This window comes from Ctenopharyngodon idella, chromosome 12 (genome assembly GCF_019924925.1).
Source record: "Ctenopharyngodon idella isolate HZGC_01 chromosome 12, HZGC01, whole genome shotgun sequence".
NCBI classification, from domain to species: domain Eukaryota; kingdom Metazoa; phylum Chordata; class Actinopteri; order Cypriniformes; family Xenocyprididae; genus Ctenopharyngodon; species Ctenopharyngodon idella.
Genome location: NC_067231.1, coordinates 9,869,316 through 9,882,709, shown reverse-complemented (window position 1 = coordinate 9,882,709; position 13,394 = coordinate 9,869,316). Strand labels below are relative to the sequence as shown.

At 37.4% G+C, this 13,394-nt stretch overlaps 1 protein-coding gene across 1 annotated transcript in view; it reads left to right on the top strand.

The window, feature by feature from the left end:
- Positions 1-12,858, top strand: part of avl9 (AVL9 homolog (S. cerevisiase)) — a 44,760-nt gene extending 31,902 nt beyond the window's left edge. Inside the window, exons 13-16 of the mRNA XM_051915174.1 lie at positions 80-197; positions 2,890-2,943; positions 4,586-4,674; positions 12,227-12,858. Coding sequence (XP_051771134.1) covers positions 80-197; positions 2,890-2,943; positions 4,586-4,674; positions 12,227-12,339 — 374 coding nt within the window. The 3' untranslated portion in view covers positions 12,340-12,858. The remainder of the gene's footprint in view (positions 1-79; positions 198-2,889; positions 2,944-4,585; positions 4,675-12,226) is intronic.
- Positions 12,859-13,394: the final 536 nt, after the last annotated feature.

Here is a 13,394-nt window from a genome sequence, read left to right as displayed (position 1 = left end):
GTGTAGTTGTGACTGTGAGGTTTTATTTTGTTTGTTTGTTTCTTTCTTTCTTTCTTTTTTGAATACTCTTTGTTATCAGATCATGAGCGGCTGTTGGCGGATTATGGAGCTGCGTTCACATCCGCCTGGAAAATCACACACAACTACAGACTGTGGATCAGCAACAAGCATCCAGCGATGGCAGAGATCACTCCAGGGTATGAGAACTGAGACAAATCAGAATAGAATACTAGCATTCTGCTACTGCTTACTATTTTTGTTTTTATAGTTTGCCAAAATAATGTCAACCATATTTTAAAAAGGAGCTGGCTCATTCAGGATAATATGTGAGACTGGGGATGGTGGTAACACATTTTGCTTTAACATTTGTAACTCGTTTTTTCTGTTTTTTTGTCTTAAACTTTGATATTAATAGTCCCATATTTGTCTATTAGTTGTTTTGAAATCTACAACTTGTTCCTAAATTGTTATTCCTAACTGGAAGTTCCTGTCAAGTACAAAGAGTGCTGTTTTTACAAGCTAACCCACTACCATGAGTTGTAACACTAAAAAAAATATATGCATTAATTTTTTTTTTTTTTTTTTTTAATTACCTTGTTCAACATTTTTATACCAATCTCCATCACAAATTAAATATTAAACCAGATCATTTTTCCCCTCAATTTTTTTTTTTTTTTGTCCAGTAAATCTTTAATATGTTTACACATAGTTTTCAAACTTCTACTGTAACCTCAAGAGAATGATGGTCATGTCTGATAGCGATTTCATCCCTGTAACTAATTTTGAGCATTTAAATTGGTCAGATTATGTTACAGTCCCTGGTCTCCACTATTCAAACATGGAAGATGTGCATTATTATACAAACCCGATTCCAAAAAAGTTGGGACACTGTACAAATTGTGAATAAAAAAGGAATGCAATAATTTACAAATCTCATAAACTTATATTTTATTCACAATAGAATATAGATAACATATCAAATGTTGAAAGTGAGACATTTTGAAATGTCATGCAAAATATAGGCTCATTTTGGATTTCATGAGAGCTACACATTCCAAAAAAGTTGGGACAGGTAGCAATAAGAGGCCGAAAAAGTTAAATGTACATATAAGGAACAGCTGGAGGACCAATTTGCAACTTATTAGGTCAATTGGCAACATGATTGGGTATAAAAAGAGCCTCTCAGAGAGGCAGTGTCTCTCAGAAGTCAAGATGGGCAGAGGATCACCAATTCCCCCAATGCTGCGGCGAAAAATAGTGGCGCAATATCAGAAAGGAGTTTCTCAGAGAAAAATTGCAAAGAGTTTGAAGTTATCATCATCTACAGTGCATAATATCATCCAAAGATTCAGAGAATCTGGAACAATCTCTGTGCGTAAGGGTCAAGGCCGGAAAACCATACTGGATGCCCGTGATCTTCGGGCCCTTAGACGGCACTGCATCACATACAGGAATGCTACTGTAATGGAAATCACAACATGGGCTCAGGAATACTTCCAGAAAACATTGTCGGTGAACACAATCCACCGTGCCATTCGCCGTTGCTGGCTAAAACTCTATAGGTCAAAACAGAAGCCATATCTAAACATGATCCAGAAGCGCAGGCATTTTCTCTGGGCCAAGGCTCATTTAAAATGGACTGTGGCAAAGTGGAAAGCTGTTCTGTGGTCAGACGAATCAAAATTTGAAGTTCTTTTTGGAAAACTGGGACGCCATGTCATCCGGACTAAAGAGGACAAGGACAACCCAAGTTGTTATCAGCGCTCAGTTCAGAAGCCTGCATCTCTGATGGTATGGGGTTGCATGAGTGCGTGTGGCATTGGCAGCTTACACATCTGGAAAGGCACCATCAATGCTGAAAGGTATATCCAAGTTCTAGAACAACATATACTCCCATCCAGACGTCTTCTTTTTCAGGGAAGACCTTACATTTTCCAACATGACAATGCCAGACCACATACTGCATCAATTACAACATCATGGATCCGGATCCGGGTACTGAAATGGCCAGCCTGCAGTCCAGATCTTTCACCCATAGAAAACATTCTATGGGTCATAAAGAGGAAGATGTGACAAAGAAGACCTAAGACAGTTGAGCAACTAGAAGCCTGTATTAGACAAGAATGGGACAACATTCCTATTCCTAAACTTGAGCAACTTGTCTCCTCAGTCCCCAGACGTTTGCAGACTGTTATAAAAAGAAGAGGGAATGCCACACAGTGGTAAACATGGCCTTGTCCCAACTTTTTTGGGATGTGTTGATGCCATGAAATTTAAAATCAACTTATTTTTCCCTTAAAATGATACATTTTCTCAGTTTAAACATTTGATATGTCATCTATGTTGTATTCTGAATAAAATATTGAAATTTGAAACTTCCACATCCTTGCATTCCTTTTTTATTCACAATTTGTACAGTGTCCCAACTTTTTTGGAATCGGGTTTGTATAAGCAACTCAGAACACTAGGTCACAAATTTACATTTACAACAAACATTTAAAGAACCATGATGTAGATCCTTCAGTAGATCGTGTGTGGACAGGAATGTACTATACAAACATAGTTACAAATGTACTCATTTATAAAGTAAAATGTGTTTAGTAACTTCATGTTCATTTGCGAAACAATGCACCTTCTTTCACCAACTACATTTGATCAATTTCTGGTAATTAAGTTTTATCATCTTTTATGCATCATTAGCATGTGCTGCTTAGTTGGCTGTTACTTTGCAAATAATTTTGAGGTTTTTAACTGTGCCAAATATAATTTTTAAAAAAACTTTCGAAGGGAGGCCAAGCATGTGTCTCTCAAAAGTAATTTTCAACAAATGTTTACCATAACACAGAAAACTTGAACTTTAACCTCAGATCATTGACTCTGTGTTCTTAGACATCCATTCCAGGGTCAGTACAGTGTGGCAGATGTAAAGATCCGCTTGTCACAGTAAGTGTTACACTATTATGCTCTTGTTTACATACTCCTTCATAGGGTAGTTTTAATATCCATATACTATGTCTATATAACTTTAGTTTAATTAGTAATTTATGTTAAATATAAGGGAGACATCCAAAATGAATGTGCAGTACTTATAAAAGGTATTCTCCCCACTTAAAATATTTTAAATATGATGTAAGGAAAAACACTTAACTTGGTTAAGGTATTATTTATCTAAAAAGGCATAAAAAGGCAAACTACAGCTACAGGTTTTATTTTACTATGCAAATAAGAAAATGCATAGAAAAACAAAAAGCTCACCGGAAAAAGCATATGTTGACTACAACAAAATCAGTTTTACAAAATCAATATTTTGTCCCTTGTTTTTGCATGCGTTCATAATTTCTTTGTATGACAGCCTGGTCAAAAATTATATCCGCACAATTAGGCATGTTTCATTGTGATATTACAAGTAAAACAATTGACTCTATGCTTACAAAATCTTTAACAAATTTTTCATATTTGAATAAAGGATGAAGATAGTAAATTTTCCTAGGTCAGACATCACTTTTGGCCACTGTTGTAGTCTTCTTGCCACTGATCAGCAGACAAAGACTACTTCAGTGAAATATCTGTACAAAGTCATCTAAAATAATTGCAAATAAATCCAAAATTATATTAGCGCTGACTGCCTAAATATGAGACACCTAAATGGTGCAGCCAATTTATTTTTTTCAAAGGTCACAAATTAAATGGGATTCATTTGTTTAAAATAAAAGCAAATCCTGTGCACCATGATGCATTTGGGATCTTCTCTGCAGCAAGCTCTTGAAGGTTTGTGAGAGTAGAAAGTACAATAAATGCAGTAAAATACACAAAAATTCTGACAAAGACTGCAAGAAACGTTTTACTCAGTTCATGTTCAATAGTTCAGTGATCCAAATTCACTTCAGACCACATCTCTAGACATTGCTAAAACATTGTCGCTACAATCTGCCGTATTTTCTGTGTAAACGCACATATTCTGAGCTTGAAGTAGGTCGGTGCACACTAGTACAGGCTATTCTATTCACAGTTCCAGACATTCTTCTTCAGAATTAAAGGCCTGACTTTTGAAGACAACAAATCCAAAAGTGAAATGAATGTGTATAGCGCCAGAGTTGCTTATGTCATACATTTATTCATTAAGCAGGACTTTTTTCCAAAGCAATTTAGAACTGAGGAACATCACAGGCAATTTTCATAAGAGCAGCAATATTCATAGTAGTCACTGGCCAATTTAAACTATAATCTATGAATATAAAAGCTAGAACAGAAGAGACGCTTTTTTTAATTGGGGTTATAGTAAGTGCTTTGTTTATGGTTGTGGATTAGTTGTGGTGGTCTCAGCAGTTCGGGTGGAGGTTGGCAGCTTATTCCACCAGAGAAGAACAGAGACACTAAAGGGTCTGAAAAGTTACTTTTTGCTTTGTTGTGAAAGAACAACCAGGCGCAACTTGTTCACTGGTGAGAGGCAGGAGGGAGCATAGACTTATAGGAGTGCAACCCCACGTATAACAGCTTGGTCTCAGAAGGGGTTAATCATGGAATTGTACAAGAAATTGTAAAATTAAAGTAAAGTTTTTGTGATAGCTCACTCCTGTTATTTCAGTTCAATGCAGAACAGCGAGCGTGGGAAGAAGATCGGGAATGCTGTGATGTCAACGAGCAGAAGTGTCGTGCAAACAGGAAAGGCTGTTGGTAAGATTAACAATAGAATAAAAATGTTCACTTTCTTATTTCACATGAAACTTATTTTGCATACAATCTGTTCCAGCAGTATAAACAGCCACACCATTCATAGTGCATGTAGTGCATGCCATGTACAGTGCCTTGCGAAAGTATTCATACCTTGCATTTTTTCCCCACATTTTGCATGTTGCAACCTTATGCTAAAATTCTTTTTTTCCACATCAATCTGCACTTCACAGCCCATCATGACAAAGCAAAAAACAGATTTGTGAAAACTTTGCAATTATTAAAAAGCCAAAACTGTAATAATTACATCGCACAAGTATTCAAACCCTTAAAGGGTTAGTTCACCCAAAAATGAAAATTATGTTATTAATTACTCACCCTCATATCGTTCTATACCCGTAAGACCTTCATTCATCTTCAGAACACAAATTAAGATATCTTTGATAAAATCCGATGGCTCAGTTAGGCCTCCATTGCCAGCAAGATAATTAACACTTTCAGAAGTCCAGAAAGGTACTAAAAACATATTTAAAACAGTTCATGTGAGTACAGTGGTTCAACCTTAATATTATAAAGTGACGAGAATACTTTTTGTGCACCAAAAAAACAAAATAACAACTTTTCAACAATATCTAGTGATGGACGATTTCAAAACACTGCTTCGAAGCTTTACAAATCTTTTGTTTTGAATCAGTGGTTTGAATCGCGCATCAAACCACTGCCAAATTCACGTGAGCTATTGAAATTTCGAAACACTTGCAATGTAACAAAGCCTCGTTTACTGAAATCACTTGACTTTGGCGCTCCGAACCACTGATTCGAAACAAAAGATTCGTAAAGCTTCGAAGTATTCTCGTTGCTTCATAACATTAAGGTTGAACCACTGTAGTCACATGAACTGTTTTACATATGTTTTTAGTGTGTGAGGTTGAATCATCAGTGAACAGCCATTTTTAGGTCTTAGCCATATCTTGAAGGTGAACCCAATTAAACCTGAGCCACTCAAGAACATTCCAAGTTGTCCCTAAGCCATGTGAATTGTCTTGGCTGTGTCTTTCCATCTGACCACTCTGCCATAAAGCTGGTGGAGTGTTGCAGTGATGGCTACAATATCAGAACACAAGGTTTGTTGCGCTTGCTTGTAGGGCTGCACAATTTAGCCAAAAAGGTTGAATTTATATTAATTATTATGATTATTATTATTATTATTATTATACAATCATTAAACAAAATAAGAAATATTACTATTACAGGTGCTGGTCATATAATTAGAATATCATCAAAAAGTTCATTTTTTTATTATAAATTATTTTTAAAAATGAAACTTTCATATATTCTAGATTCCCTACATGTAAAGTAAAACATTTCAAAAGTTTTTTTTTTTAAATTTTGATGATTAGAGCGTACAGCTCATGAAAGTCCAAAATCCAGTATTTCAAAATATTAGAATATTTCCTAAGATCAATCAAAAAATGGATTTGCAAAACAGAAAAGTTCAAGTTCTTTAGAGTATGTTCTTTTGTGCACTCAATACTTGATCGGCAGGACATATTACAGCAAATGACTTGCTCCTAGCACAAATTACTGCATCAGTGAAGTGTGGCATGGAAGTGATCAGCCTGTGGCACTGCTGAGGCACTATTGAGCCTTCAGATCATCTGTATATTGTTGGATCGACTGTTTCTCATCTTTCTCTTGAAAATATCCCATAGATTCAGGTCAGGCATTGTTGGCTGGCCAATAAAGCACAGTAATATCATGGTCAGCAAACCACTTGGAAGTGTTTTTTGCACTGTGGGCAGGTGCTAAAGTCCTGCTGGAAAAGGAAATCAGCATCTCCATAAAGCTTGTCAGCAGATGGAAGCATAAAGTGCTCCAAAATCTCCTGGAAGATGGCTGCATTGACTTTGCACTTGATAAAACACAATGGACCAACACCAGCAGACATCACGGCCCCCCCAAATCATTATTGACTTCAGAAACTTCACACTAGACTTCAAGCAGCTTGGATTCTGTGCCTCTCCAGTCTTCCTTCAGACTCTGGGACCATGATTTCAACATGAAATGCAAAATTTACTTTTATCTGAAAAGAGGACTTTCGACCACTGTTCACTGTCCAGTTCTTTTTCTCCTTAGCCCAGGTAAGATGCTTCTGACGTTGTCTCTGGTTCAGAAGTGGCTTGGTAGTCCTTTTCCTGAAGATGTCTGAGTGTGGTGACTCTTGATGCGCTGACTCCGGCTTCATTCTACTCATTGTGAAGCTCTCCCAAGTGTTTGAATCGGCTTTACTTGACAGTATTCTCAAGCTTGCGGTCATCCCTGTTGCTTGTGCACCTTTGCCTACCCAATTTCTTCCTTCCAGTCAACTTTGCATTTAATATGCTTTGATACATCACTCTGTAAACAGCCACCCCATTCAGTAATGACCTTCTGTGACTTACTCTCTTTGTGGAGGGTGTCAATGATTGTCTCCTGGACCATTGCCAAGTCAGCAGTCTTCCCCATTAGTGTGGTTTCAAAGAACAAAAGATACCCGGAATTTATACTGTAGGGATGGTCATTTAATGAAACTCAAATGTAAATATTCTAATATTTTGAGATACTGGATTTTGGACTTTCATTAGCTGTACGCTCTAATCAACAAATTAAAAAAAAAAAAAAACTTTTGAAATGTTTTACTTTACATGTAGGGAATCTAGAATATATGAAAGTTTCATTTTTTTAAATAATTTACAATAAAAAAATGAACTTTTTCACGATATTCTAATTATATGACCAGCACCTGTATAATAACTATTTCACTATTAAATACAAAGCAGAGTATTTAAGAAAAACATAACATTATTATTAGGGGCCAAGCACCGAAGGTGCATAGGCACCTATTGAAATCGTTAGTGTTCTTATTATTATTCTTCCGCTCTGGAAGTCTATAGCAGCCCATAGAACCGTATGTTAAAAAGTTGTGAAATTTGGCAAACTGATAGAGGCCAGTCTGAACTGTGCAAATACCATAGCAAACTCCATAGCAAATTTGGAGTCTCTAACTCAATCCCTCTAGCACCACCACCTGTCCAAAGTTTTACTCATGTTTATATACTAATAACTTTTGAACCATAAGGGTGAGAAACAAAATTCTTTCCTCTGATTCCTTGGCTCAAGCTGATTCAAATGCACTCTATGACGTCATTTTCAGTCATGAAAATTTTCCCGCCATTTTGAATTTTCCAAAAAAACTACTTTTTCGAACTCCTCCTTGGACGTTGCTCCAATTTTCATGGAAATTGAACCAGATCATCTGCAGACCATGCCGACAAAAAGTTATGGAATTCAAGTCGATTTCTCAAACTGTTTTTGAAAAACACGCAAACAAATTTTATGTAGTGCTTGCGAAAATAGATATAAAGTTGAATCTCTGCAACTCTTTATCATATTCAGACCAAACTTGGTACATGTCATCACAAGCATGACCTGAGGCAACATGCAGCATTTCGGTGCAGTGCCTCCTACTGGACCGGAGATACAAAAAAAAGGCTATTTTTGCTTATAACTTCTTAAATAATTTGTCCAAAAATCAAAAATGGGTCTCATTAGATTAGGGGCATCATGCCGAGTCAAATGATATCCAATATATCACATATCAGCCATTTTGAATTTTGTGCTAAAATGCTGTATTTTATGAACGCATTAGCCTATCGTTACAAAACTCTGTATGGGTCATCAGCATGATGCCATGAAGGAGCCTGAGAAGTTTTAAGCCAGCGCCACCTAATGGACAAAAAATTATTTACAGTGGGGAAAATAATTATTTGATCCCCTGCTGATTTTGTTAGTTTGCCCACTTACCTATAATTTTTATGGTGGGTATATTTTAATGGATAGAGACAGAATATCAAACAAAACATCCAGAAAAAACACATTATATAAAGGTTATAAATTGATTTGCATTTCAGTGAGTGAAATAAGTATTTGATCCCCAAGCAAAACATGACTTAGTACTTGGTGGAGAAACCCTTGTTGGCAAGCCCAGAGGTAAGATGTTTCTTGTAGATGGTCACCAGGTTTGCACACATCTCAGGAGGGATTTTGGTCCACACCTCTTTACAGATCCTCTCTAAATCCTTAAGGTTTCTTGGCTGTCACTTGACAACTTGAAGTTTCAGCTCCCTCCACAGATTTTCTAATGGATTAAGGTCTGGAGGCTGGCTAGGCTCCATGACCTTAATGTGCTTCTTCTTGAGCCACTCCTTTGTTGCCTTGGTGGAATGTTTTGGGTCATTGTCATGCTGGAAGACCCATCCACGACCCATCTTCAGTGTTCTGGCTGAAGGAAGGAGGTTCTCGTCCAAGATTCTATGGTATATGGCCCCGTTCATCTGCCCTTCAATGCGGTGAAGTCGTCCTGTACCCTTAGCAGAGAAACAGCCGCAAAGCATAATGTTTCCACCTCCATGCTTGACTGTAGGGATGGTGTTTTTGGGGTCATAGTCAGCATTTCTCTCCCTCTAAACACGGCGAGTTGAGTTGATGCCAAAGAGCTCAATTTTGGTCTCATCTGACCACAGCACTTTCTCCCAAGCCTTCTCTGAATCATTTAAATGTTCACTGGCAAACTTCAGACGGGCCTGTACATGTGCCTTTTTGAGCAACTACCTGTGTAGTTCTGGGCTGATCCCTCACCTTTCTCATCATCATCATCCTTACCCCATGAGGTGAGATTTTGCATGGAGCTCCAGACTGAGGGTGATTGATGGTTATTTTGTATTTCTTCCATTTCTGAATAATCGCACCAACAGTTGTCTCCTTCTCACCAAGCTTCTTGCTGATGGTCTTGTAGCCCATTCCAGCCTTGTGCAGGTCTACAATTTTGTTCCTGATGTCCTTTGACAGCTCTTTGGTCTTGCCCATGGTGGTGCAATGGTTTGAATAGAAGATACAGATTCTTTGGACAGGTGTCTTTTATACACATAATGAGCTGACATTAGGAGTACTTTCTTAAAGTCACGGGACTAATCTGTGTTCGACATGGGCACATAAACAATCTGTAGGAGGAAGAATTCTTGCTGGTTGGCAGGGGATCAAATACTTATTTCACTTGATCAAATGCTAATCAATTTATAACCATTATATAATGTGTTTTTTCTGTGGGTTTTTTTTTCTTTCTTTTTTTTTTTTGATATTCTGTCTCTATCCATTAAAATAAACCTACCATAAAAATTATAGACTTCTCGTTTCTTTTTAAGTGGGCAAACTTACAAAATCAGCAGGGGGAAAATAATTATTTTCCCCATTGTATATGTTTATAACTTTGGATGTGATCTCCTTAGACTCCTGAATCCTTGTCGAGTCCAACGATACCAAACATGCTAGGTTTCGCTTTATAGTTTGTGCAACATGGTAATTTAGCACTTAAAAAAACTTTTGCGAATATCTTCAAAACCATCTGTCCGATCGAGACGAAACCACTGTAGGAAATTTGCAATCATAGTTCATTAACTATATGCTAATACCCAAAATTCTGATAGTAAGTGGCAATAAAATCCAATCAAAGTCGCCCATGGCTCATAGGACCATCAGGCTCTTGGTCACCTCTCTAGCCAAGGCTCTCTTTTCGCGATTGTTTAGTTTGACCGGTCAGCTATTGGTCGAGGAGTAGGAGGCGAACAGCTGGTAACTACATCTTTATATTGTCTTTTTAGTTTATATTGTTCTTGTGTCAGCATGTACCCCTTTTCCACCAAAGCAGTTTGAGTGCTAGTTCAGAGCCAGAACCTAGTTTCAAATCAGTTCTTTGTCTTTCGACACCCTAAGCACCAGCTCTGAACCAGGAAAAGTGGTTCATAAATAGTAACAAAACTTTGCAGGTCTAGAAGTAAAAACCGCTCGCCTCAGGGGCTGGGGGCGGGGATACCGTGACCAACAAAATGTGACCACCATTTTTGAAATAGCAGCTAATCGAGCTAATAGCAGCTTGATTGTAAACTCCGTCTATACAAATTGGATTCACTGTGTTTGGATGCATTGGAGCTACGTGGACCAATCGGCATGTGACATCGGAGTGCCGCGGGTCCGCGGGAGCGTTTGTAGAGCCTACGACATACGACTCCTTGTGCTTTTGGATCGCTCTAGCAGTCCTTTGGTGTCGTGCACCAATCGGTATGTGCGGCATGGATGCATCTCATACAAGGTTGGTGTGTTTGGCGCTGCTGCACTAGCAATGCTGTGAAAGATGAGACGTATATAGTGACGTAAGACCGGACTCTGTGCTGGCTCTTTAGCTCGTGGAAAGGCAAACCGCTTCTTAGAAGGCTTGTCAGTTGAACCAACTCCGAACTGGCAATAGCACTAGCTCTGAACTAGCACCTGGTTCGTGCTGGTGGAAAAGGGGTATTAGTTTGCAAACACTCTCAAAGTTGACGAAAGAGTAACAATAAGCAGTCTTTATTATTAATTCAAAAGATTCAGGAGATCTCAGAAAAAAACATAGGGAAAATGCAAAACCACATAATCCATAAACGAGAACTGACAAAACATGACTTCAAACTAAGGGCTATATAAACACAGGGCAACCAAAGAAACTACACATGTGACCAAAAGAAACTATACAGGTGAAAGTAATGGATAACAATGGAAACTAACAAAGAAGTAATGAGTAATTATGGAAACCGAAACTAAACAGAGCGGAGAAACAGGAACTAAAGGAAACAGAACAAAATGACAAAATAAAAGCCCACATAACAGAACATAACCATGACATTAAGACAGGTGTGTGCCTTTTTCAAATCATGTCACAGGTTAACTCCAATCAAAGTTTGCAATGTAATTATTTTAGTTTTTCAATACATTTGCTAAGTCTAAGTTATCACAAATCTGGTATTTGCTTTGTCGTTATGGGGTACGGAGTGTATATTGATATGTGTGGCAAGCAGGATGAGGCAGAGGGCCGTGAGAACGGAGTGAGGCCCATGGCGTGAGTGATAATGAAATCGTATCTCACAGAGGAGCTCCTCCTTTTATGCTCCCGGAGCTCCTCCGTGAGAAACTAGAGACCAGTGCGACACGCAAGTGACATTCATTAACACTCGCGCCACTGGCCTCGCCCCGTTCTCACAGCCCTCGGCCTCGTACTGCTTGCCAGTTGCCACAATATGAAAAACAAAATTATGATTTAAAGCATTTCAACATAAGGTTGCAACATGAAAAAAATGAAAATTAAATAAAAAAGAAAAGAAAAAAAAAAAAATTTATACATTTGCAAGGCGCTTTACAATGTGTTTGTTGTGTGCACTGAAATAAGTTGCTGAAACAAGGAAAAGGAAATTGTTTGATTTTGAATGTTTAAGAATATATTAGAATTTGAGGCTTTCCAGATGAGCTATATAACAGGTCTTGGTTCATCCTAGTTATGATCCTAGAACTCTTAAGTAATTATTGGTATAATGGTTTTATTTATTTATTTATTTGTATGTTTGTTTGTTTTTGAGCACCATGTTTTGTAGCTCCTGCAGTTATTTCTTGCTTGGCTTTAATTTATTATTATTATATACATTTTTTTTAGGTCAGTCAGTAGGTGGAGCTTTGACCGTTGCTAAATCAGCCATGTCGTCCTGGTTCTCCATGCTGGGTCAGCCGACCGCAGCAGTCAGTGCATCTCCACAGTCTACGGACTGACTAAGTACTTCTAAGTACTAAAGAGAAGACAATACTGCAGACATTGCACACATCTCTGTTGTTTGGATATATGACAATGAAGATTTTTATATAGAAAGAGAAAATTTAAAATAAAAAGAGAATTAGAGCAGCTGTCTTGATTTTAGATTTAGTACTCATTGTAGATTCATGGTAACAAATACTGTAATAAAAGCATTTACCTCTGACAAAATCCACTATTTTCAGGTGTTCCATATGGGATTGTTAATGGTTTTGGGACTCATGAAACCTGTCTATTCAGGTTACCAAATGTTTTTATAGGTATTTTTCCTACAAATAGCACACTAAATAATCTCTAATGGCATATGAAACGTATACATTGTGGTCACAATTAGCCTATGTTACTTAAAGCTGTCCACTTTTCTCACAAATAAAAAAACAGTGACACTATAGAGTCTGTGCATAAAATGGAACTACATCATGTTCAGATCAGTCATATAACTCAATAAAGTGAATGCAATTGAACAAATATTACACAAATCTTTGTAATTTTCATTTATTGATGAAAATGACCCAGGAGTAGCACTGTGTCCTAACCAGACGCAATGTGATAAGATTCTCTCGACAAGCAATTTGTCTGTCCACAACAAACGCAACGTAACAAAATATTGATATAATCTCTCTGCAAGCACACTGCACTCTAGATAGATAGATAGATAGATAGATAGATAGACAGATGGATAGATAGAGTGCTCAGCGTAAATGAGTACACCCCCTTTGAAAAGTAACATTTTAAACAATATCTCAATGAACACAAAAACAATTTCCATAATGTTGACAAGACTAAGTTTAATATAACATCTGTTTAACTTATAACATGAAAGTAAGGTTAATATTATAACTTAGATTACACATTTTTCAGTTTTACTCAAATTAGGGTGATGCAAAAATGAGTACACCCCATAACAAAAACTACTACATCTAGTACTTTGTATGGCCTCCATGATTTTTAATGGCAGCACCAAGTCTTCTAGGCATGGAATGAACAAGTTGGCGACATTTTGCAACATCTATCT